General features: G+C 46.0%; 1 protein-coding gene across 3 annotated transcripts; it reads right to left on the minus strand.

The window, feature by feature from the left end:
- METRN (meteorin, glial cell differentiation regulator) lies at window positions 1-25,526 on the minus strand. Of its 3 annotated transcripts, none has more exons than XM_026704154.2 (4): window positions 25,051-25,526; window positions 16,239-16,663; window positions 12,044-12,109; window positions 1-7,619 (listed from the first exon to the last, which is right to left on the minus strand). In XM_026704154.2, the coding sequence occupies exons 1-4, from the start codon at window positions 25,140-25,142 to the stop codon at window positions 7,303-7,305; spliced, it is 900 nt and encodes a 299-aa protein (XP_026559939.1). In that variant the 5' UTR covers window positions 25,143-25,526; the 3' UTR covers window positions 1-7,302. The 3 variants fall into 3 exon arrangements, with proteins under 3 accessions (XP_026559939.1, XP_087768596.1, XP_087768597.1); XM_087912470.1 differs by having other exon boundaries at window positions 16,290-16,663; window positions 25,051-25,500; XM_087912471.1 differs by lacking the exon at window positions 12,044-12,109 and having other exon boundaries at window positions 25,051-25,500.
- Window positions 25,527-26,090: the final 564 nt, after the last annotated feature.

Consider the following 26,090-nt stretch of genomic DNA (forward strand, 5'->3'; position numbering starts at 1 on the left):
TTGAGAACTTGGACAATTGTTTTAATTATACCCTTCAAAAGATCAATACAGGCTTTTTTTTAAAAAAAAAAACTAGAAATAAAACACATGAAAAGAAATGGCAACCAAGAGTCTCATTCATCTCTTGATCTCTTCTTTAGACATTAACAATACGTATAAAAACGGTACTGAACATTTTACAAATCTTCTCCATATCAAAACTTGGCATTTTGTTTTGCCTAAAATCTTCTACAATGGGCTAAAAAAAAGAGATTTATTTGGTACCCTTTCTTGCTACTGTTGGCAATTCATCTTATATTAACATTTTGCTCTCACAAAAGAAAAAGAGACCACACACACACAGAGACACACACAGAGACAAGTACAATACAATTTAGATTGAAAACAAAGAACAAAACTACACATTTGGTATCGTGATCACTTTAGTGCACATATGACACACTTCCGGTGTCAGATAACTAAAAACAAAGTTAAAAGGCTCGCCCGCATTTAGATCACGGGCATCCAACCTTGGCAACTTTAAAGATTTGTGGATTTCAACTCTCATAATTCCCTAGCCAGCATGGAATTCTGGGGAACTCTGGGAGTTGAAGTCCACAAGTCTTAAAAGTTGCCAAGCCAAGCAAAGCAAAACTGGCTGAGGAATTCTGGGGGTTGAAGTCCACAAGCCTTAAAAGTTGCCAAGCCAAGCAAAGCAAAACTGGCTGAGGAATTCTGGGGGTTGAAGTCCACAAGCCTTAAAAGTTGCCAAGGTTGGAGACCCCTGGTTTAGAAGCTCTAGGACTCTCAATCGATGCTAACATCGATTTTGCATTTCAGTTTACAGCTAGAAATCCATCCTATTCTTTCAGTGAAGACCTTCAGACAACTTTCTAGGCATGGAATATTTCGCTTGAATACAAAATCTGTCCTTCCTTATTCTAGGACACCTGAGAAAGGCCATTGGCCTCATCGGAGAAGCAGTATGTTTTTCCAAAAATCCTGCCCAGCTGAGATCGACCCATTGAGATGATGACCTTATATCACATTACCTACAGCCATGTACCTACAGCTTCCCAGCAATTTATAACATCAACCAGTCCTAGCAGATAGCAGCCAACTTTGGCTGACGTTCAAAAAGCTAAGCAGGGTTGGATCTGACTTATTTTAGGATGGGAGACTCCCAGAATATTCCCGGGCAATTATTTATGGAAGTGGGGCGTCAGCTTTTCACTCTAATGTTGCCAAAGAAAGAACACAGGTGTGTCCTGTTTGTAACAAGCCACTGGGCTCCTTTTGAGAGAGACAGGCCAAGCCGCTTGTATATGAAAAGAAAGCCCATTCCCTTCTAACACGGATGATGTTACGTAGTTGGGTCATGAAACGTCTGCAAGAAAACCACCAAGCTCATGGCGCACCAAGGTTCAACCCTGAGCGACAACTGTTCTTTTCTACGAGAGAGACGTTGCTTGCAGACAGAAATGTTTACGCCCAACTGTGGTTGCCATGAAGTTACTGTTGCGTAATATCTGCACCGCGACTGGAGATGTTGTAAGATATCATCAATCGCTGGGAAGAAATGGCTTGGGATATCAATCATCCAACTCAAATGTTCTTCAATCTTGAACAAGGTTAAGATTGGTGGATTTCTTGGGGATTCTGGGAATTGAGAACCACACATCTTAACGCTGCTGAGTTTATGGCATACTGATCTAACTCACGGCGTCCCAATAGTTGAGTAGATTAGCCGCATTTGGGATTTTGAGTGTTTGGGACGCACTCGTGCGTGACCACCCTTGGGGGAATCCAGCCACAACATACCCTTATGTGGAAGCAGACCGTCGTCTTAGTCATCCCACCCACAAAGGTTACTCCCACTTTCTTTTCACATTTTCAAGGCAGAAATTTTTCTAACAAAACACACAGAAGTGCGAAGATTCCTTTTTTGTGGTAGCTCTTTCCTAAGACAGCATCTGCAGAGAGAAAAGTAGGGGCGAAGGCTTCCTGCATGTCCGTTTCCTACGTGGGTTCGTTTTCTACTTAGGAAAAAAAAAATCTTACAAAAAAATAAATTAAAGGAGCAATGAGATACAGAAACAGGGCATCTTCAGGAGGGGTTGACGGCAGCTTTGGATTTACGAGCTGCCCAATCGAGTAAACTTGTGCGTTATTTTAAAGGGTTCGAGGAAATCAAACACTTCATCAGAGTGTGTGGAGGACTAGTGCAAAGAGAAGGCTTGTTCTGGCTCTCCTTCCTTCCTTCCTTCCTTCCTTCCTTCCTTCCTTCCTTCCTTCCTTCCTTCCTTCCTTCCTTTCCTTCCTTCCCTCCTTCTTTCCTTCCTGGCTTTTCTTCCTTCTTACTTCCCCTTCCTTCCTTTCTCCCTCCCTCCCTTCTTTCTTCTTTCCTTCTTTCTTCCTTCCCCCTTCCTTCCTTCCTTCCTTTTCTTAAGACTCCCATTTTATCAAAGTATTTATTCCTACTTTTATATATTTTCTATCAAGGAAGGAAGGAATGAAAAAAGGAAGGCCAGGAAGGAAAGCCAGGCAGGAAAGGAGGGAGGGAGGGAGGGAGGGAGGGAGGAAGGAAGGAAGGAAGGAAGGAAGGAAGGAAGGAAGGAAGGAAGGATACACAGGACACATCAGAATAAAACAAGATGATTTAGAACAGCGTTTCCCAACCTCAGCAATTTTAAGCCTGTGTGGGAAATTTTCGGATTTGAAGTCCGCACAACCTAGACCTTCCCAAGGCTGGGAAACAGTGAGAGCTGCCCAACCATCACCTCTCTTTAGAATAGCAACCATGACAACAATCACATCAATCACATTTCACGGACAGGTTATTCCAAGGGACCAAGTTCCTTTTGGCATCACGGCTGAACACATGCAAAAAAATACTTTCATGTGCCACATCAGTAACACCCTTAATCATTTCCACATGGCAAAAAGAGAAGGGCCCTGTTTAGCATTTCTCTAAATATCTCTGAGGTTTGGCAGCATTTACTATCCCCAACGTTACCATGAAACTGAGAATGTGTCACAACAAAGAGCGTGACGGCCTCTACAAGTGGCTCTCAACCTGTGGTCCACGCCTCCACGGACACCTATGGGGCTCACAGGTGCCCATGACAGCTTGAAAAAAATGTTATGGTTTAAATCTTAAGTCTTGGGGGGGGGGTGTCGATGCACATGGTCCACAGCCACAAAAGGTATTTCTAGGGGGGTTCCTGGTGAAGGAAAAGTTGGGAACCACTATTTGTAACAGCAAACACCTGCATGTATTGCAGCTACACAGTCTTACCCTGGGTGTAAGATTCAATCTAGAAAAGGGGTCCCCAACTCCTGGTCCACGGACCGGCATTGGAACCGGGTGGTACAAATAAGCGAAACCCCATCCGGGGTTTCAGTGGTGGGATTCAAATAATTTTACCACTGGTTCAGTGGGTGTGGCTTGGTGGGCACGCTTTGTGTGAGTGCACACACTTGGCGTACGCGCATGCACCAAACACGCATTTTGCACAGGCGCAGAGGTGTTTTGACTCACCTCCTGCAAGCCTGCATGATCCTGGTTGCTTCAGCAGCTGCTGTGCTGCGCAAAGCAACGGTGCTTCGAATTCAGAGGATGAAGGTGGGCAGGTGGGTCGGCCCAACAGCAGAGTGGTGGAGAGAACCGGTTTGGTCTCCGCTGCTCATCACCATTACCGGCTCGGGAGAACCAGTCCAAACCAGTAGAATACCACCACTGCGTGGGATGCAGGCAGCACACAAAACCACGTCCTCTCTGGTCCAGGGGGAAACTTTTCCCCACGGAACCAGTCCCTGGTGCCCCAAAGGTTGTGGGCCCCTGATCTTTGTGCGTGTTTATTTTCTTCCCTTCCAATTCCAGTTTATACCTTGGGATATTGTGTGAACCAGCCTACTCTACCTGGGAGAAGACTTACGTTGAGGGGCAAAAAGATCCGCCAAGGAGTTTTTCTGCCCCCTGAGATTTGCAATGTCCAGTTTGAACGACTTACGGACAGTTTGTCTCAACTTATAGTTTGTTTACTGATGGTTGAAAGTTGCAAAGGCACCGAAAAAAAGCGAATGATGACTGTTTTTCACACTTATGACTGTTGCAGCATCCCCGGGGTCACCTAACCAAAGTTTTGGACTCAACGGTGGTCGTAAGTCAAGAACTACCTGTAGTTGTTATTTCTTCATGAGTTAAGAAAAAATTATACGGCCGTCCAATTTATGCACTGGTGATTCTGGCTAGCTTAACAGAAACACTATGAAACCCCTGAGTTTCAAATTCATGAAAGAAAAAAAATCCAACTCTTCGTTTCTGTGGTTTGAAGAGGAACAATTTCTAAAAATAAAATAAAATAAATCAGACCGCACATGCTCCCTTTCCAAATTTGTGTGCTGGGCCCAGTAACTGTTTTTGTTCATGGATGTGCATCAGCCAATTATCCCTGGTTTTAATTCTTGCTTATCGTCCGCTTTCAGTGTGTGCGCATCCAATGTTCTCTCTCTCATTTGGCTACCAAACCCAGCACAGGTTACTCAAGGTAACACGGTGAACCTTTGACAAACTGAAATCTAGTCTTATGCTTTTATGCTGCCATAAATTGATTAGGCTGTAAGGCATACTGAATACATAGCATTGGTTATTTTATATATATATATATATTGGTGGCAACTGATAAAGTTGCCAGCCCATTCTGCATAGGGGTGTTGAGAAATCAGCAATTAGCACCAAGGTGATGATGGACTTGTTCCATAGAATTTGGAGTGATAAAGGGAAGATGTGCATCCTTTCTTAGCTCTCTCTCTTTTTCCCACAGGCAGGAGGACATCTCGTCCAGTCACAGGTGGGTTCCAAAACTCCAGAAAACCACTACAGTGCAATAAAAGAGATTTCAAGAAGTCTTAGCTGCCTTCCAATGGTTGTTCAGTTTTCTGGCAGCCTGGATACAGGAAGCCTAAAGAGAAGACGGTATGCAGTCCTACAAACCCAAAGGTGCTTTTTTTTTTTTTCAAGAGGCAACTGGACTTCCTGGTTTTTCTCAGAAGACGTTTCGCTTCTCATCCAAGAAGCTTCTTCAACTCTGGTTCTTGGATGAGAAGCGAAACGTCGTCAAAGAAAAACTAGAAAATCCAGTTGCCATTTGAAAAAGCACCTTTGAGACAACCATGACCTGGACGATTGAGAATCCCCATAGACAGTCCTACAAATCTACCAATTTGGTCCACCTTCCCAGCTACACCAAATAATTATCATTTTGAGCACAATTTTGAAATCACAGACTAGATGTTTTTTTTTTTAAAAAAAGTGTCAGTAATGAAGGTTGATTTCTGCAGCTAGCACCACATTCCGGAGATCATCTAACAAGATGTTATGTCCAATTCTTTTTGATCTCAAGGATCTCAAGGAGAGGAGAAACTTAGAACGAAGCAGAAATTTCCTGACAGTCAGAATAATTAACCAGTGGAACAACTTGCCTCCAGAAGTTGTAGATGGTCCAACGTTAGAAGTTTTTAAAAAGATGTTGGATAACCATTTCTCTGAAGTGGTGTAGGGTCTCCTGCCTAGGCAGGGGGATGGACTAGAAGACCTCCAAGGTCCCTTCCAACTCTGTTATTCTATTCTGTTCTATCTCTAGGATTGGCTGAGTGGCCTTTCTCAACTTTAAAAGATCTTGAGAATGGCAGTTCTGTGATAGTTAGCTGTGATTTCAAAATTATGGGCCAGAAAATTGAATGCCCTCTTAAAATGCTTTGAACATTCTAGCTTTATCAGCTCTCCAAACAATAGCAAGTATTATTGGGAACTGTGGTCCCAGATAATAAAGAACATCACAATGCTCTTGAATTTGAACCACCAGGATTCTTTTGAGCGCTATGGATTAAACAGACATAAACCCAAAATAATCTCAGTGTGCATTATGTTCAGAGGTTCCTTCTTTCCCAGATCAATCAACACAAGGAGATGTTCTTCTGGTGATGACACACAGAAGACATTTACCCGACAATAGGGTTGACCTGCATTTTCTGATAGGATTCCAGTGCCATCAAAACCTGTATAATATTTCTCCAAATATCAGGAGCTGTTCAATAATTATTTTGGAAGAATAAGAGCTTAACTGAACAGTTAAAAAGGTGTTGCTGTGGACCATGGACTCATGAGGATTTTCACAGTGCATTAAGCTATGGTTGGATTAACCCAAGCTTGCTAAAGAAAGGACAACTACTGGCTGGATTCACACACACTGTGCCAAACCACAGCTTTAAAAAAAAAAGGATGTATATATAGAATAAATCACAATTGGCTGGGTTTGTGTGATAGATCAAAGTTCAGTAGAATGTGTGAATCCAGTCTGGATTTTATTGAGAATCGGTGGCCCTGAAGCCAGAATCAGGCCATTTTATGAAGAAAAGATGATCCAGATTATTTGAGCAAATCTCACAATACTATTCAGATATCCAGATCTGGAATTCAACCAACCCATTTTCACATTCATTGTTTTGTGGGGTGGGAGGAGGAAGTATTTCATTTGAGGTTGTTTAAAGCTTTGTCCCCCTCTGCCTGAATGACCAAGAGTATGGATATATTTTTTTAAAAAAAATGAAAATGAATAGAACTGAACAAGTGTCCTTTCCTGTCACATTTTTTTGTCTCTCTTTCTGGCATGTTGGAAGCATGATACTTTCTTCTTCCCTTCTCCTGAAAATACCTGGCTCTTCATTTAGTTTAGGATGGTCCCCTTGGATGACAGAACCTAATGCTGATCAGCCACGCAAACCCTCAAAGAGAAAATTACATCATCTCTTGGGCTTTCTTGACTGATCGTGGAGGAACAGTTGAGTGGGTCATCCTTTTAGACTTGAAACTCATGGTCCTTCCTGTTGGCTTGATGATATATCTGCAGACATCCACAGTGAAATGAAAAAGGTGTGGCTTGCTGCAAACTCAGGAATAATTATATTGGCTTTCATGGATGGTGGAAAACTCAAAAGACCAAAACCCCAAGTCTCACCTCATCCCCATGTTTGGAAAGTTCTGGAACCTTTTGTCTGCTTCGTGACGTTCCCCAACTTGACCAGAGAACATCTCAAGAGGTACCTTTTTCAGACGTGGCTGAGATAACTCATTCACAGACAACCAGGGAAAGAGTTATGGGTTGGTGGAACCATTTGGTCTCCTAGAGGAAGGAAAGAGCTTGTCTTGCTTGGGTCTAAGGACAAGGTTCTCCTCTCACGGCCAAGACAAGGATGGCTGATTCTGGCTTGATCACAGCCCCAAGTAGGCTTCCCTTCTTCCTGAGCTCTTCTCGTCTCAAGTCAGTCCAACGAGACTTCGCAGGGGTTCTCGTGAGCCTGTCGCGCCTCCTCGTAGATGCGGATGAAGTCTTTGTATCGGGGAGCGCAGGTGAGCCAGGCCTCTGCAAAGTGCATCCACCCAGTGAATAAAAAACTGCCCGGACCGGGTTTCACCCCACATCGTAGGAGGGTGTGGATGTTGCCTGTGGACTTTCCAGATTTGCTGACTGGTTGAAACAGAGCAAACTTCTGTCGATGGATCCGTGTTGCGCTCACGCCGATGATCGATTCTTGGGCTTCCCTGTCATTGGAGACGGACTTGATGTTGCCACGGATAACTGCAAGGAAAGTGCTCATAAACATCAGCAATTATTCAATTCCCCCTCTTCTCTTTTATAAGATCATTTCTAGCAGAACCCCGAGAAACAGAATAGCAAAACAGGTCCAAATGATTCCAGGCTTAAAGGCTAAGCAAGGGTGAGCTTGATCAGAGTTCACTGTACGTATACTCTAATGGCCTAGGTAGGTTCACACAACTCTGTGTTTCTCAAAATTGGCCATTTTAAGAGGTATGGACCTCATCTCCCAGAATTCCTGGCTGGGGAACTATGGGAATTGAAGTCCACACCTCACAAAGAGGCTAAGTTTGAAAACTACTCCCTTATTCCATAAGGCGTGTTATCCAAGCCACAATGGCTAGGTTCACAAGAATGGCTGAACAGACGCTCAAGAGCTCAATCTCAGTGTAATGTCTGAGTCCACCGTAAAAGTATCCGAGTTGAAATGCATGAGTAAAATTAGCTCCGCATTTCTTTCTTTCTTTCTTTCTTTTTAGAGACGAGGGAGCCTTGAGATAAGTCAGTTTTCATAACGCCACCTGAAAACTGGGTGAGTTACGGTCCAACATTAATGAAGAACTCTGTTTTGGGAAACTTTCTAAGAAACCTAAAGGATTTTGGGGTGCAAGCAGCAGCAACCTTTAGAAGCCAGACCCTAGTTCCGTACATGGGGGGGTGGTCCTTGGTGCTGTCTGAGTTTGCCTCTTTTCTTGCAGACATTTCATACCCAAACCAGTCTGAGTAACATGATGTTACCTAGTTTGGCTAATGAAACATCTGCACGAAAACCACCAAGCTCAGAGAACACCAAGAATCCCAGACTTTTTCCTCCCCCCCCTCCTCCCCCTCCTCCCTTCTCTTCCACTCCATAAAGCCCACTCCCTTCTACCACTGCTGATGTTACCTAGTTCCATAACGAAACACCTGCAAGAAAACCACCAAGCTCAGAATGCACCAAGGACCCTTCGTTTCAAACCAGAGCTGCAAATATTCTCCTTTATGGACCCATCCATCACTACATCATTCTATTATAAGTCTCTAAGGACACCCTCTAAATTCTCTCTCTAAATTCCCTCCTGAGGACATTTATGGATTGGGGGTTAATCCACCACAAATTTCTTGCAAAGTCAGTGATTTTCCGAGAAGAAAAGTCTTGATGGTTGATAGAAGACAGGCAGAGAAGGAGCTAGGTGGGTTTTCATTAAATATGAATGTGTGTGTGTGTGTGTGTGTGTGTAGGTAGGTAGGTAGGTAGGTAGGTAGATAGATAGATAGATAGATAGATAGATAGATAGATAGATAGATAGATAGATATGGGTAGATAGATATGAGAGAGAGATAATAGATGAGAGAGAGGAGATGGATAGAAGATAGATAGATAGATAGATAGATAGATAGATAGATAGATAGATAGATATAAATGAAAGAGAGATAATAGATGAGAGAGGATGGATAGAAGGAAGATAGATAGATAGATAGATAGATAGATAGATAGATAGATAGATAGATAGATAGATAGATAGATAGATGATAGATAGATTAGAAGTGTGCTGCCTCTCCAGAGGCTGCTAAACTACAGGTCCCAGCAACCTTCACCGTTGCCCAGAACTATAGTTGAAGCACATTCTGAGGTCCAATGTAATTTTGACCCATTCTACAACCACAGAGAAGGTCCATATTAAATCCAGATCTGAAGTTTCCATGGCAGGTAAGAGAATATCTTGTCAATGACACTACTACAACACATTTGATCCTAACCCTGAATCGAGACACTATCAAGAATCAACTAACATGCAGTTTTACTATGGTTCCACATGATCGGGAATTCACACCACAAAATACAGACCGTCCTCAGTGTCTGTAATCGAGCCCAGAAGTTGTGGCAGTCCTTAAAGTCGAGTCACCATATGACTGACTGCACTCAGTTTCACAAGCCTGGTTTTTTTGCAGTTCAACGGACGCCGCCGTTGTTAAAGGGATGCCGCAGTTATTAAGGCACCCCGTGGTCATTTCTAGCGGGAAACTGAAAGCAAATGCCAGTTTGGGGCAAAAATTGTCATCAAAATGGCGGTGCGAATGGCCATAAATGTGACCCAGTTGCAATCATGTGACGGTAAGGGATGCTCTTAAAAATTTCCACTGATTTCAGGGTGGCAAAAGGGCCTCTCTCGGAGAGGCATCTGGTGGGTATTATTTTGCTGACCTCTCTCTTAATGGGCTGCAAGAGCTTTCGAGTGGCTGTCGAATTGTTAGGATTCTGCCAATGCTCTGCCGGCCTTCAGCCTCTCACTCGAAAATGCATTTGCCTCCCTTCAAATCAGCCAGGAGCCTCTCGGAGGTCTCCCAGCAGGCCCCTGATCTGATCTGGCGTGACAAATCCACCTGTTCTCTTGTCTGACTTGCCAGTTGCTGTAGCAACCCCGGAGCTGGGCACTCGCAGACGCTGTGACCTCTTTCTTCCACTGTGGAGGATTGCAAATGGGGGCGGGGGCGCGAGAGGGTTGGGAGGCTAGCCTTTGCAAGGCTGCAAGAAGCAAACCAGAGTGGGGGTAGGCGGGTAGGATGACCACAAGCATTGCAAAGGGGGAATGCAAGCACCGAACACCTCCAACTACTTTCTTTCTTTCTTTCTTTCTTTCTTTCTTTCTTTCTTTCTTTCTTTCTTTCTTTCATCCGTCTTTTTCTTTCCTTTCTATCATCCATTTATCAATTATCCATCCATCCATCTCATCCACCCTCTAACTATCTATGATCTATCATCTATTTATCATCTATCAATCATCTATCTCTATCTATCTATCTATCTCTATCTATCTACCTACCTACCTATCATATCTATCAACCTCTCTATCATCTATCTTATCTCATCTCATTCATATCTCTCTCTCATCCTTCCTCTTTCTATCATATCCATCTATCATCTATCTATATCATGTCATGTCAATCTGTCTGTCTATCATATCTATCTATCATCTATCAATGTCATGTCATGTCATATCATGCCAATCTATCTATCTATCCACCAATCATCTATTTATCTTCTGCCTTTTTACAAATAACTCAAGGCAGTGAACTTATCCAACACACCTTCCATCTCCTATTTTCCCTACAGCAACAACCCTGTGAGGTGGTCGGGCTGAGAAGAGAGGGACTGGCCCAAAGTTACCCAGCTGGCTTTTATACCTAAGGTGGGACTAGAACTCCCAGTCTCCTGGTGACTGACCCAAAGTCACCCAGCCGGCTTTCCTGCCTTAGGTGGGACTTGAAAGTCTCCCACTTTCTAGCCTGGAGACCAAGTTGGCTGTCAACTAGGCAACAAATTGCTCTGTGGATCAGCTTTGGCCAGCTGATCTTTACTGATTGGCTGGATCCTTGGAAACCAATGCACATATCGCCTCTTCCCGCTTCATGTTCTGATTTGTAAAATGGGGATATTAAGACCTTGCCTTACACGATTGCAGTGATGACCAAGGCGAGAAGGATTGAAAAATGTAGGTTGATGCTTATGAAGGGTGTGTGTCTATTTTGGACTTCGTTCAGAAGTATTATCCCCAAGGAGCAGAGTTCCTCTTTGCTATTTGGTAAAATACTCAACTTTTTCCAAAGTCTGCCCACAATTAAAAAAAAAAAAAGATTTCGTTCCATTAAAATTAATGAAAATTCTTTTCTATTTAATTCCCACCCACCCCCATGATTGCTCATTAAAAATTGTAACTCTGTGGCATCACGGCTGAGAGGGTCTTTAAAACTTGGGAGAGTATCTTAGATTATTGGTTTGCTTTCAAGAAAGCTAGTCTCCCCTCACTTCATTTTCCCCATTTATGATATAGTGAAGAGATTTTGTTTTTCCTTAAAGACCTTTCATTTCTCATCCAAGAAGCTTCTTCGGTTTTGACGGGGTGGTGAGGGATGGAAGGATTTATGTTCCTTGCAATCATCTGGTCGTTAGCACTCTCTTAGCTCTCTGAGAGAGAACTAAAAACCAGATGACCGCAAGGAAGAGCAATAGCCCTTAAACTTATGTACCGCTTCACAGTTCTTTTACAGCCCTCTCTAAGCGGTTTACAGACTCAGTCTATCATCCTCAACAATCTGGGTCCTCGTTTTACCCACCTCGGAAGGATGGAAGGCTGAGTCAACCTGGAGCTGGTCAGGATTGAACTGCTGGCAGTCAGCAGAAGTAGCCTGCTGTGCTGCACTCTAACCACTGCACCACCGTGGCTCATATAACTCAATCCTCCACCGTTCAGTAAGAACCGAAGAAGCTTCTTGGATGAGAAGCGAAACGTCTTTCAAGAAAAGCAAGAAGGTCCAGTTTGCCTGTTGAAAATGCACCTTTGGGACAACCGTGACCTGGATGACGGAGACCCTCCGTAGATGGTGGAAAAGAGCGGCAACATTAACGCTGGAGAAAATCTACTCACCAAAATCACTCGTGCAAACGGCCATCAGGATTTCGGTGTTGTTACACGGACGGCAAGTCCCTGCATCTTTGAAAGGGGGGAGATGAACGAACAGTCACGAAACAGCAACAGTGCCCATAACCAACATACAGATAGTCCTTGATTTACGAGCTTTCATTGAGCCATTTTTCAAAGTTGCAATTGTGTTGTGAAAGGGGTCTTATGACTGTCCTTGCTCTTATGACCAACACACCATCTCCGCGGTCATTAGTCAAATGCAACTTCCCTTAATGGCTTTGCTTGTTAGAAGCCGGCTGGGAAGGCAACCCCATGATTCTGGGATGCTACAATCATTGTAAATGCATACATACATACATTTTGATCAAACGACCCTGGAGCTGTTGTGGTTCGCAGGCAGCCTGTGCAGATGGCAGCGGAATCGGACAGTGGGGAAGAACGGGGATCAGTCCGGGAGTCTGGAAAGGACTCGGATGAGGGTCCTGTGTCTGATGCAGAGATGGGGCCAGGACCATCTGGGAGTGGGGTGCTGACTCCGGAACCTCCCGAGTCTGACAGCAGTGAGGCAGAGGACCCAGGGGAGCCTGTTCCCAGTGCACGTGTGCGCAGAGCTGCTAGAAGGCGAGAGCAGCTGAGACAAAAGGGGCGACTCGGGAATAAGGCTGGGAGGTGATTCCTCCTCCCATAAGGGATAAAAGTCAGACCTCAATGACTAAATCTTTGCAGGAAGCAAAGTAGTTCAATAGATTCCGAGTCCTCTTTGAAGCTCTGTGTATTCTGGTTGGTTTTTTTCTGGTACTTCGGATGGTTTCTGTTATAATTAATTGGGGACTTCTGTTTTTTGGCAACATTCCACAGCACTGAAAGTCATGTGCTTATCTTGGGGAACTGTATATAATTAGTTCTGGCTGGGAATGAAAGTAATTCCCAGTGTTGCAATAAAATAGGTTTTGCTTTTAAAACAAGTTTGAGATTCATTCCGTTTGACGAAGCCTGGGTCAGAACAGGGGCCACTGCAATGGTCATAAGTGTGAGGACCAGTTGTAAGTCACTTTTTTTTCAGTACAGGTAATCCTCAACCACAACTGACCCCCAAATTGATGCCGTTCAGTGAGAAATTTGTTAAGCAATTTGTTTTGCCCTATCTTGCAACTTTTCTTGCCACGTTTGTTAAGGGAATCGCTGAAGTTGTTAAATAAGACACCCGGTTCTTAAGCGAATCTGGCTACCCCATGGTCTTTGCTTGTCAGAAGGTCGCAAAAGGGGATCAGATGATCCCCCCGGGGACACTGTGACAGTCATAAAAGTTAACCGGTTGTCAAGCATCCCAATGTAAAACATGACCAGAGGGACACTGTAACAGTCGTAAGTGTGGAAAACGGCCATAAGTCACCCTTTTCAGTGCTGTTGTTACTTTGGTTGCTAAACAAACTGGAGTAACTCGAGGACTACCTGTGCTTCAAGGGTAATATTTCATAATGCTCACCTACAGACAGGGCGCATTAAAAAGGACATCTGTCCTCCATGGATTTACTCAATTCCCTCGTAGTCAGATTCCCAGCGCGATGTGTATTAAAGGGGTGAGGGGCTGGCATCTCCTCACCTGATATTTTCTATCCAACCCCAGCAATCAAATCCTGTCTGACAGCATCTAGACGTCCCACCGTATCGAAGTATTTTAAATGGTGGGAAACTGACGGATCGCTTCTGGGGTCTTCGTACCAAGAAGATGGCCAACCATGGATTTCCTCGACACTGCGTTTGAAGCCCACTGCAAAGTGATTTGCTTAGTGCCAGAGATATTTTTTTTTCCCCATAGCAAAAGGAAAACGGCAGGTTTGCAGGTTCATTACACCTGCTGGAGCCTCCTTCATGAAGCTCACCCCTGCTGGAACCCTTCTGCCACTCCCGTTTTAAATAGATACACCTCTTCCCTTAACACCCGTTACAATGATTATTTTTATACAGGAGGTCCCCGATTTGCAAGCATTTGTTTAGCGGTGATTTGAAGTCACAATGATGCTGAAAAAAGTGACGTACGACCAGTACTTACACCTAGAGCAATAGCACTTAGATTTATATACCGCTTTGTAGTGCTTCACAGCCCTCTCTAAGCGGTTTACAGAGTCAGCCTCTTGGCACCAACAATCTGGGTCCTAATTTTACCCATCTCGAAAAGAGGGAAGGCTGGTGAGAATCAAACTGCCGGCAGTGGGCAGAGGCAGCCTGCAATACTGCATTTTAACCACTGCGCCACCAGGAAGGAGAATGAGAAAGGGAATAAGAGAGGAAGGAAGGAAGGAAGGAAGGAAGGAAGGAAGGAAGGAAGGAAGGAAGGAAGGAAGGAAAGAGGGAAGGAAGGAAGGAAAGAGGGAAGGAAGGAAGGAAGGAAGGAAGGAAGGAAGGAAGGAAGGAAGGAAGGAAGGAAGGAAGGAAGGAAGGAAGGAAGGGCAATGGCAATAGCACTTAAGACTTCACAGTGCTTTCCAGCCCTCTCTAAGTGGTTTACAGAGTCCAGCCTCTTGTCCCCAACAATCTGGCTCCTCATTTTATCCACCTTGGGAGCTTTCAACCTTGAGCCTGGTGGGATTCAATCTGCCAAATTGCAGGCAGCTGGCTGTCAGCAGAAGTAGTTTGCAATACTGCATTCTAACTACTGCACCACCAAGGCTCTTAGGGCCACTATAGCATCCTCGTGGTCTAGGTGTGATCAAAGTTTGGCCAGTGGCGTGTAATTAGGACAATTGCACTGCGGTGGTTCAGTGGTCAGAATACGGTATTGCTCGACTTAAGTTCATTTGTGGCTGCATAGGGATTCTATGCCGATCCCTTTTTAAACTCTTCCTGCTGCCTCTGCTAGCCCTTCTTCTACTTGCCTATCCGGTTTGGGATTCCATGTTCACTTTGGAGAATTTAGCTACGGCTGGATTACTAAGGACCTTAGGACACATCGTGAAGCGTTAATACCACAATTTGGAATGCCATATCCAGTTTTGGTTGCCACGATGTAAAAAAGAGGTTGAGGCTCTAGAAAGAGTGCAGAGAAGAGCAACAAAGTTGATTAGGGGACTGGAGGCTATCCAAAACAGTGGCTGGAATTGGGTGTGTCTAGTTTGATGAAAAGGACTAGAGGTGACATGATCGCAGTCTTCCAATATCTCAGGGCATTCCACAAAGAAGAGGGAAGAGTCAAGGTCTTCTCCAAAGCCCCTGAGGGCAGGACAAGAAGCAATGGGTGGAAACTAATCTAGGAGAGAAGCAACTTAGAATTAGGGAGAACTTTCCTGACAGTGAAAACAATAAACCAGTAGGATGGCTTGCCTCCAGAAGTTGTAAAAAAATAGACAGGTAGTATTAAGACATTTGTCCTGCATTCAAGCAAATTATCATGGTATGCAGGAAAGAACTTGGAAGACTAGGGGAATAGATGCTGCTAAGGGAACAGTCAGATAAGAGGCCGCGTAGCCCACAACTCAATAGCGGGCAGGGCAAGAGGCTCCCTAGTTTCTCAGGATGCAAAAAAAAAAAGAGATGGAGGAGGATTGTTTTGAGGGGGTCCTTGGTGCTTCCTGAGCTTGCTTGTTTTCTTGCAGATCTTTCATTACCCAAACTAGATAACATCTAGCCCTGATGACGTTACATAGTTGGGCAATGCAACATCTTCCAGAAAACCACCAAGTTACTCTGAGCCGCAAATATTCTCCTTTAGAGGGGTTCTACTTTCAGACTTGCGAGATTCTGACGTTGTAAGGTTCCCCTCGCCCATGCATGCTACTCGTTTCCGGCTCTAGGGGGCGGTGCTCCTCTTCCGTTACAAAGCCGAAGAAGAGCCAGCGCTGTCTGAAGACGTCTCCGTGGGTCATGTGGCCGGCATGACTAAATGCCGAAGGCGCACAGAGGAACGCTGTTCCCTTCCCATCAAAGGGGTCCCTATTTTTCTACTTGCGTTTTTTGCATGCTGTCGAACTGCCAGGTTTGCAGAAGCTGGGACAAGGGACAGGAGCTCCCTCCATTACGTAGCACTAGGGATTCGAACCGCTGAACTGCCGACCTTCCTGATCGACAAGCTCAGCATCTTAGCCACCAAGCCACTGTGTCCCCTTTTTCTGTGGTGGGAGCTTTTGCAATAAAATAGAATTAGGCCAGCTGGTTTGCGATTCCTATCTGGTTCATCCCCGCCAGGCCAACCCAAACGCACCTTCCACACTGAGGTTCCTCCAAGGCCAGGAGAAGTGAGCCTTCCACTCACCCCGCAACTCGTAACGGAAAGCTGCAATCCGACGGCTGATGTCTTGGTGCAGAGTGGACTGGAGGAAGAGGGCCGCTTTCTCTCCAGGCAGCCACCGGAAACAGCGCACCTTGGGCTGTAAGGCCGCTTCCGTCTCCGAGAGGAGCAGTTCCAAGACCCCGTCCCGCTCCAAGTAAATCTGGGCTCCCCGGAAGCTGCTCGAGGACTTGATGCAAGCGGTGATATGCCGCGGTTTCTCTTTGCCGGCGGGGCCCGTGGGCAGGCGGGGAGACAGACTTAGGCGCAAAGCTCCGGCAGGATACAGCCATTCCAAGGACCCTTCGGCGCAGTGCAAGGAGATCTGTTCCACGCTGCCGGCTTCTTGGGACAGACCACTGCAAGGGGGAGAAAGAGAGGGTTAGCCAAAGGAGGGGACTGGCATGATCCCTCAATCTGGAGCCCCTGGGCACCCAGGCACGACTCCCAAATGAACCTGTCCATTTTCCTGTCCCAAAGGGGCTTTTTCAGGAGGCAACTGGGCTTTCTTTTGTTTTTCTGTGGAAGACATTTTGCTTCTCATCCAGGAAGCTTCTTCACCTTCAGCTTCTCCTGTTTGAGCAGGGGGCTGGACTAGAAGACCTCCAAGGTCCCTTCCAGTTCTATTCTATTCTATTCTATTCTATTCTATTCTATTCTATTCTATTCTATTCTATTCTATTCTATTCTATTCTATTTTACTCTATTCCATTCCATCTTCTATTCTTTCCTATTCTATTCTATGCTATTCTATTCCATTTCATTCCCCTCTTCTCTTCTCTTCTCTTCTCTTCTCTTCTCTTCTCTTCTCTTCTCTTCTCTTCTCTTCTCTTCATTAAATTGGGCACTTAACCATCTCCTTGCTTAGCAATAAAATGTCTAGTCTTAATTGAGGACTACCTCCATTGGAACACAAATAAATCAGGACACTGGACTAGCTCACAACTATCTCCCTTGGCAACAGAAACTTTGAGCTCCGTTGTGGTTCTAAATTGAGAACTACCTGTAGTATCTTCCCCCCAAAATGTACAATTGTCTGAGAAAGTATAAAAATCTTCCAAGAAAATAAAAACTCTTAGAAGGAAATGGCGGACGTTCTCTTCTGATAAATGGAATGTGGCACAATGGGCACAGCTCCCAGATCAGACTTTAGTGACACCCCCAAAGCAAACTTTGGGGCGGGGGTGGTATTCTACCGGTTTGGACCGGTTCTATAGAACTGGTTGCTATGATTCTGCACAGTTCAGAGAACCGTCAAATCGTGGCCTTGGCTGGCCACCCCTCTCCGCCCCGCCCAGTCAGTCCTTATCGCACATGCGCAACACCGCACACATGCCTGACATCGCTGACTGCGTTCTCCCCTGCCCAGTCCGTCCCGACGATCAGCTGTTCCGACGATCAGCTGTTCCGGGATCCCCTTTGCTGTCTTACTGCTTCATCCAGGAGGCTTCCGATGCGCCTCCCCCTGAGCTCCACTTTTTGCCTTTCTGGGCCCCAGGGAAGCCTTTTGGGAGCACAAACGGCCCCCCAGGAGGCAAAAAAGAAGAGGATTGTGGTGTTGCTGCAAAAAAAGCCACACCCACCCAGCCACACCCACAGAACTGGTTGTTAAAAAATTTGACTCCCACCCCTGCTTTGGGGGGGGGGGTCTACCTTTTTCCCACCATGTCATCTCAAAACATTTCCCATGGATCCCCGTCTTCCAATAACCGGGATTCATAGCTGCTCTGAGGTCATCCATGCGCTTCCCCCTTGGATCCTCCTGGGAATGTTGCGGTCGGGCTAAACCAATCAGTTCTGCGTCTCTGCCTTTCATCGCCCAGTGGCGGGGATGTGTGGGCGACTCGGCCGTGACTCAGCCACCCCCACGGCCCATCTGCTCCAAGACGCTGCCTCCTGAGATCCTGACCCACGGTCCAACCTGTCCTCCTCCACCCCGTCTTGACCTGGTCGGGGATGCCAATCGGACAGGGTGGGAAAGCTTTGACGGACGCCTGCCATTTTCACAAGAACCGTGACTCATCCCAGCTCGTCTTCAAGCCTGCCGAGAACCAGATGTGGCAGCTGTGTCCCTCCCCCCCCATTTAATCACCCCCCCACCCAAAAAAAGCTCTATTGAAGCTCCATAGATAATGAGGCTTGAGGACCATTCTTTAGGAATGAAAGCCAGGCCTGATTCCCAGGGAAAAAAGGGGGATGTGTCCACTCCGCTACTCAGCGTTGTAAACAAGAATCTCAGGATTCCCAAACTCCTTAAATTTCCCTTCTTTTTTCCCACTCCCTCTCTCTCTCTCTCTCTCTCTCTCCTGTAAACAGTTCTGGAGTCATTTTCCACCAGCTGCTCGGCCCACAGACACGATTTTTTCCCCCTGTTTTCTTTTTAAACAGTCTACAAAAGGGAACGGCGCAAAAACAAAAGAGCCAGAGTTGCTAACGGTATTAGCTTAATTTCTCGCATGTGGGAACTCAAACGATTAACACATTCGCCCCGATTCTCTCTGCCAAACCCAAAAGTATTATCCTTTGGTGACCAGGAAATATGTGAAAAGGGGAAGGAGGGACGGGGCCGAGAGGATTGGAAACAGCCAGATGAGAGAGAAATGGCTTGTAATTATGAGATTGGGGGGTGGTGGAGGGGAGGGCTGCTCCCCCAGCCTCCCAGATTTCCGTTTCTCCTTTCTCTTTCCAGCTTTCAAACTTAGGCATTCCCAAACCCATCACACAGCCGGAAATGCAGGGTGGCTCAGAGTCAGGAGTGATGTAATTGACTTCTGACGCCCCATCTGGGGGAGATAAGAGCTTTTTCCCATCCCGGGGGTTTCCAGATCTATGGGGTCCTTGGCGCCCTCTGAGCTTGGTGGTTTTCCCACAGACGTTTCCTGACCAAGCTAGGTCATAGCATCAGTCTGCGAGAAAAACCATCCAAGCTCAGAGAGCCACCGAGGATCTCGCAGATTCAACCACGAGCTGCAAAGATTCTCTCCTATCGCGTTGGGTTGAGACGCTGGAAAGAGTGCGGAGAAGAGACAACGAAGATGATTGGGGGGGCTGGATTGGAAGCCCAGTGGCGGGAACTGGGTATGCCGTGGTATGATGTGACAGCAGCCTTCCAATATCTGAGGGGCCACCCCAAAGAAGAGGAAGGGGTCAACTTATTTTCCAAAGCACCAGAAGGCAGAACAAGAAGCAACCATGGAAATTAATGAAGGATAGAAGCAACCTGGCATTAAGGAGAAACTTCTTAACAGTGAGGACAATTAATCAGTGGACCGATCTGCCTTCAGAAATTGTAAATGGTCCATCAATGGAAATTTTTCAGAAGAGATTGGACAACCGTTTGTCTGAAATGGTGTAGGGTTTCCTGCCTAAGCAGGGGGTTGGACTAGAAGACCTCCACGTCTCCCTTCCAGCTCTGCTATTCTGCTAGGAATACAACTCCCAGAATTCAATCCAATGGAACAGAAGCTGCCTTCAGAAGTTGTGGGAGCTTCATCGCTGGAGGCTTTCAAGAAGAGACCGAGGCGGGTGGGACTAGATGACCTACAAGGTCCCTTCCAACTCTGTTAATCTGTTAATTCCCAACCAGCATGAGAAGGGACTGCCCTACGCATGTGAATTTTGCTCTGCTTGATGTTACATTTTTCAACCATCCGTTCGATGATCACCTTCTTGAAGGAGAAACATTATTTTAAGGATTAGTGTAATTGTTTTTTTCCTTTTCCCATGTTCCTGTGGCAGCTGAAACCAGAAAAATACTGGGAAATTCTCCCCACACCCCCCAGATTCAAGTCTCACAACAACTCTGTAAGGGAGGCAGGACTGAAAGACACTGGCTGGTTGCATGTCAACCGCAGAGCTTCGAACCACAGAGCTTGAATGGGAGTTTTAACCTGGGTCCCCATAATCATGCAGGTAGTCCTCAACTTATGATCGCAATCGGCAGCGGAAAATTTATTCTTAAGCAGTACAGTTGTTAAGCGAGACATCATGTGTCCTCATCCAATTTTAGGATTGTTTTTGTCACGGTTGTGAAGTGAGACTCACATGACAAGAGACTTGCAAGCTTCCCCATCGCTGGTCAAAAAGCTGGCTGGGCAGGTTGCAAAATGGTGAACGTGTGGCTGTGGGACCCTGAAATTGGTCATGAATGCAGGATGGTTGTCAGTTACGAGCACGTGAGCATAGGTGAAATGGCGATAACTGCCAGGACCCGTCATAAGTCACATGTTTCAGTTCCGTCTGAACTTTGAACAGCCGCTAAACAAATGGTCATTAAGTGAGAACCACCCGTAGCTCAGCATCTTTAACTCCTTCATCACAGGGCATCAATCATTAGGAATGGGTGCCCTATAATCCCTTCCCCATCGTTAGACAGGCCCTAAGCAGTTGTCTATATAGTTGCTAAGCGTCAATGCTATCTTGATAGTACATAATCAATCAATCAATCGTCTGTGTCTTCAGGAGGACCACAAAATAGCATGGTTAAATATACATCTCCAACCCAAAGCAATGAGTAATATTTACTTTCCATCCAATTTGATCCACGATTATCATCCCATCCAATTTCCAAAAAGTGCTTTTTTTTTCTTTTTCAGGAAGGCAGTTGGATTTTCTTGTTTGTTTCTTTCGAAGACATTTTGCTCCTCATCCAAGAAGCTTCTTCAGCTTAGCAGGATAATGGGGAATAGAAGGATTATCTCCCTATCCTGCCAGAGCTGAAGAAGCTTCTTGGATGAGGAGCGAAATGTCTTCGAAAGAAAAAAAAAACAGGAAAGTGCAGTTGCTTCCTGAAAAAACAAAAAAAGCATCTTTGGGACAGCCATGACCTGGATGGATGAGAATCTCTGCAGACTTTTAGAACCCATCCAATGTGGTAATTTTATCCTCAATCCATCCAATGCGATGACTTGATCCATAATTATCAACCCGTTCAATGCGATGATGTGATCCCCAATTATCAAACTGATCCAATAGGATGACTCAACCCACAACTATCAACTCATCCAATATGTTGATTTAATCCGTAATGATCAACCCATCCAAAGTGATGGCTTGATCCACAATGATCAACCCAATAACACTCCTTGATTGGACCTGGGGATCTGATTGAAGCACCTTCAGTGATGATTCTGACTGAATCGTCTTTGAAATCCCCAAATCTCCAGAGCGATTCTTTTCACACTGCGCTAGGACAAACCACCTCCATCAACCCCACTATCCTTTAGGAAGAAAAGCAGGCTAACACCCCAAAAGATAAGCCAGGTATGCCATGAGAAATAACCAATTCAGAAATAACAATAAGTAACAATTCAGAGCTTTTGAGACACTCCCTGAAATAAATGGCGCTTCCTTCAGCAACCTTCTTAATTTAAAATTATCACCTTTAGGATATATAACTTTTCATCAGTCTCAAGAAATTCTTCTTAAGTTTTCCCTCTAAAAAGGATGAACGAACTCCTAAGGCAGAGGTCTCCAAACTTGGCAACTTTAAGCTGGCTGGAGAATTCTGGGAGTTGAAGTTCACAAGTCTCCAAAGCTGCCAAGTTTGGGAACCCCTGTCCTAAGCTGTGGAGAAATTGGCTCCTTTTCTGAGCTCCTTTTTCAAGAGAAAGGGGTCATCTGGCCCAGCTGCTCCAGAATTTACATAAAATATCTGAATTCGTTTATCTCCACACTGGTAAGAGCCACATTTGCACCTGACTGCAAATCCCCAAAAACATTCAACTGGAGAGCTTTTCTCCTCCCCATCTTAAAGCTTCAATTCCACGGGTTTTATTTCTTTATCTTGTGAGTCTGCCTGCCTGCCTTTGAGTCAAATTTGGCTCCTGGCAAAGGCACGGACAAAACCGTGCACTTTTCTTCTGCAAGGTTTTTCCGAAGTGATGGCTCTTTGCTTCCTTCATCCCAGAGCTCAGAAGTTCACCCAGTTTTAGGTTTTGTACTGGAGGTAGAACTGGAACTCCAGGGTTTCGCAGCATCTATCTGGATGCCTTTAACTGCTACTTTGAAAGACAATAATCTTCACATTTTTGGACAAGGAAGATAAATGGTTTGAGAGAGGCGTGAAGGAATTCATTTATGCTGAAATGGAAAATCCTTCCCTCAATAGGGATGGGGGCCTCAGACACAACCTGTCCCCCATTTTTTTATACTGCTCTGCCATCGGTGCCCAGGAAAGTCAAGACCAGTGTACAGCATTCGTCAGGAAAGTCACAATTTAATAATCCACCTAAGAGAAGGATTTAGGAGCAGCGGCTCTCTGCCTACTCCCCTAAGGAGCCTGTTCAGATTAAGTGAGAAACACCCCTGCCCCCCCCAGGACAAAGATGGGGTCCCCCTAGCCACCTTCCTCAAACTAAAGAAACTACAGTGGTGCCTTGGTACTCATCCTTCATTCCTTCTGGGAGGTGCCAAGAGTACCAAAAACGCTGAGCGCCATACATATATTTTTCCTAAGGAATAATATAGTGAGTCACAAGGTAGCCAACATCGACAAGTTCTAGCTTGCGTGTTGAGTACCAAACAAACAATGAGTACTGGGACTTAGATGAGGGAATAGAAGGGGAACTTACCAACTTTGTAGATGATACTAAGCTGGCAGGAATAGCTAACACCCAAGAAGACAGGCTCAAGATCCAGAGGGATCTCGACAGACTAGAACACTGGGCCCTCTCGAACGAAATAAAATTCAATGTAGAGAAAAGTAAAGTCCTACACTTAGGCAAGAAAAACCAAAAATGCACATATAGACTGGGTGAAACCAGGCTCAACAGCAGTAACTGGGAGCGGGATCTTGGAGTCTTGGTGGACAACTAGCTAAATAGGAGCCAGCCGTGTGCAGCAGCAGCCAAAAAAGTCAATACAATCCTAAATTGTATTAACAGAGGGATACAATCAAGATCAAGGGAAGTGCTAATATCACTCTATAAAAGCCTTAGTAAGACCACACTGAGAGTACTGCATCCAGTTTTGTTCACTACATTATAAACAAGATGTTGAGACTTTAGAAAAAGTACAGAGAAGAGCAACCAGGATGATTAGGGGACTGGAGATTAAAACATAGGAAAAATGGTTACAGGAACTGGGCATGGCTAGTCTAGTGAAGAGAAGGACCAGGGGAGACAGGATAGCTAACAGTCTTTCAATATTTGAAGGGCTGCCACAGAGAGGAGGAAGGGGTCAAGCTATTTTCCAAGGCACCTGAAGGCCAGACAAGGAATAATGGATGGAAACTGAACAAGGAGAGATTTAACCTGGAAAAAAGGAGAAACTTTCTGAGGAATCAACCAATGGAATAGCTTGTCCTCGGAACTTGTGGGAGCGTCATCACTTGAGGCTTTCAAGAAGAGACTGGACTGCCACTTGTCAGAAATAGTGTAGGGTCTCCTGCTTGGACGGGGGTTGGACTAGATGACCTACAAGGTCCCTTCCAACTCTATCTGTTATTATTATCTGTTATCTGTTATTTTTGCATCAAAAATGCACAAGTACCAAATTCGATGAGTTTCAAAGCAGTTGAGTACCGAGGTGCCACTGTACTGGGATACGCAGCGAAACATTTCAAACCAACAAGAAGCCTCGTGGCTGAATTTCCAGACAGTTTTACCTGGATGGGCTGAGATGCTCTTCCTTGGCACTTTAACCACTCCATCGCACTGTCTCCCGAGATGGATTGATCTCTCAGATTGCATCAAGCAGCACTGGCTTGGCTAAAGATCCATCACCAGCATTACAGCCCCTTTACGTTAATTTCTCCCCAAACCAACTCATTTCATCTAGAACACCCTTTTCCAACACACAACCCTTGGAGAAGGTGGCACCAAGGTGCCCCCCAGAAGAGCCTTTGTGGCAGGAATCACTGAATGAATAGGTACGTTTCAAAGATGCTTTGCATTCACATTTTTACATTCCTGCCGAGCGATGCTATAAGGAGCAGGACTAGCCGGCATGGTTGCTGCATCAGAAGAACAGAATCAAAGAGTTGGAAGGCACTTTGGAGGTCTTCTAGTCCACCCCCCCTTGCTCAAGCAGATGCTATACCATTCCAGACAAGTGGCTGTCCAGTCTCTTCTGAAAAACCTCCAGTGATGGAGCCCCCTCAACTTCTGATACCAAGCTGCTCCATCGATTAATTGTTCTAATTGTGAGGAAGTTTCTCTTTAGTTCTAGGTTGCTTCTGCCCTTGATTAGCGTCCATCCATTGTCTCTTTATCCTGCCTTCTAGTGGTTTGTAAAAACAAGTTAACACCCCCCCCCCTCTTGTTTATGGCAAACCCTCAACTATTGGAACACTGCTATCATGTCACCCTCAGGATCTGAGTTTTGGACCCAGGATTTCTCCATCTTGGCCACTTGGCAAAATGTGTGGATTTCAACTCCCAGAATTCCTCAGCCTGCCAAGCTGGGGAATTCTGGGAGCGGACGCCCACAAGGTTGGACATCCCTGGACAGGAATTCGGAAACTGTAGTTTTAGGAAAGAGGAATGGGGATGGGAGAAGAGGAGGTGGTGGTGTGGTGCGATCAGCAGATTTGGTGGCAGCTCTCCGGAAGATCCCCCGAGAGCAGCTATAAGGATCCCCGTCCCAAAGACGTCGCCTCTTTGCCGCCCCGCCGTGGAGGATCGGAGTTTTGCAACCATACCTGCCCTGGCTGGAAACCCAAGCGCAAAGGCAAAGCGCGCGGAAGATGCGACCGGCTTGCTTGGAGTTGCAAACCTGCGCAACTCGACCTCCTCGCCGCTCTTACCTTCCCCTCCAACTGCACTGATCTTCTGAGTAACTGCAGAAAGCCGGGTCTAGGAGAAGGAGAAGGGCAAGCAAGCGCGGGGTCCAAGGCATGCTTCCACGGACTTCCCTGGCGAGGAAAAAAAAAAGGAAAGGAAAGAAAGAAAAAGAAAAAAAAAAAACCTCCACGGACGATGCAAGCGCGGAGTTCAAATCCAAAGCAAGGGAAGGCGCTCTCTCGCCAGCCGCCCCTCCAAACGCGTGGGAAGCCTCAGCAGCCGCCCCGCCGCCGGCTCGCCATCCCCATCGCCGCCGCCGCTTCCCAGCCTTCTCCGAGAGGCTCTCGCTTTCCGCTCCCCCTTTTCTTCTCGGACGGAGGGTGGGTGGGTGGGTGGGCGCAAATCCTCGCGGTCTCGCCCCCGCCGAGCTCCCGATGGAAACGGCGCTTGGGAGACGGAGATGCGCCCCGAAGGAGCGCCGGTCAGTTTCCAGCCAAGCTCAGCCGGGAGCAGCCGGGGTGGGGCCTGAGGAGGAGGAGGAGGAGGAGGGGGGAGATCGCCCAATCAGAGCCCGGCTGGGGGAACTTGGAGCCAACCCTGGGGGAGGGGGCAGCCGAAAGAGGAGAGGTGGGGGGGGGACGACGGTAGGATGTGTTTCAGCCGTTCGGGAGAACAATGCGAGTCAGGCACCCGGAGTGGAAAACGGGGTCCCTGGTGCTCTTTGGTTTTTGTATTGCAGACCTTTCATTCCCTAACTGGGGGACATCATCAGTGTTAGGAGGGAGGGGGATTTGTGGAGGGGGAGGAGGAGGACTATGGGGTCCCTGGTGCTCTCTGAGCTTGGTGGTTTTCTTGCAGACATTTCATGACCCAACTAGGTAACATCATCAGTGTTAGAAGGGAGTAGGGTTTGCAAAGAGGAGGAAGAGGAGGAGGAAGAAGAGGAGAACAGTGGAGTCCTTGGTGCTCTTGAGCTTGGTAGATCTCTTGCAGACATTTCATGACCCAACTAGATAACGTCATCAGTGTTAGGACAGAGTGGGCTTTGTAGGGGTGGTGGTGG

Source organism: Pseudonaja textilis, chromosome 14 (genome assembly GCF_049901715.1).
Source record: "Pseudonaja textilis isolate UNSWEBS1 chromosome 14, rPseTex1.2, whole genome shotgun sequence".
NCBI lineage: Eukaryota > Metazoa > Chordata > Lepidosauria > Squamata > Elapidae > Pseudonaja > Pseudonaja textilis.

Coding starts and splice junctions, on each gene's coding strand:
- METRN (XM_026704154.2), bottom strand. CDS start 25,142: ATGCCTTGGACCCCGCGCTTGCTTGCCCTTCTCCTTCTCCTAGACCCG. Junction 12,110..16,238: donor GAGGAACCTCAGTGTGGAAG/GTGCGTTTGGGT, acceptor CCCCTTTCAAAG/ATGCAGGGACTTGCCGTCCG. Junction 7,620..12,043: donor CGTTTGCACGAGTGATTTTG/GTGAGTAGATTT, acceptor CTTTCCTTGCAG/TTATCCGTGGCAACATCAAG.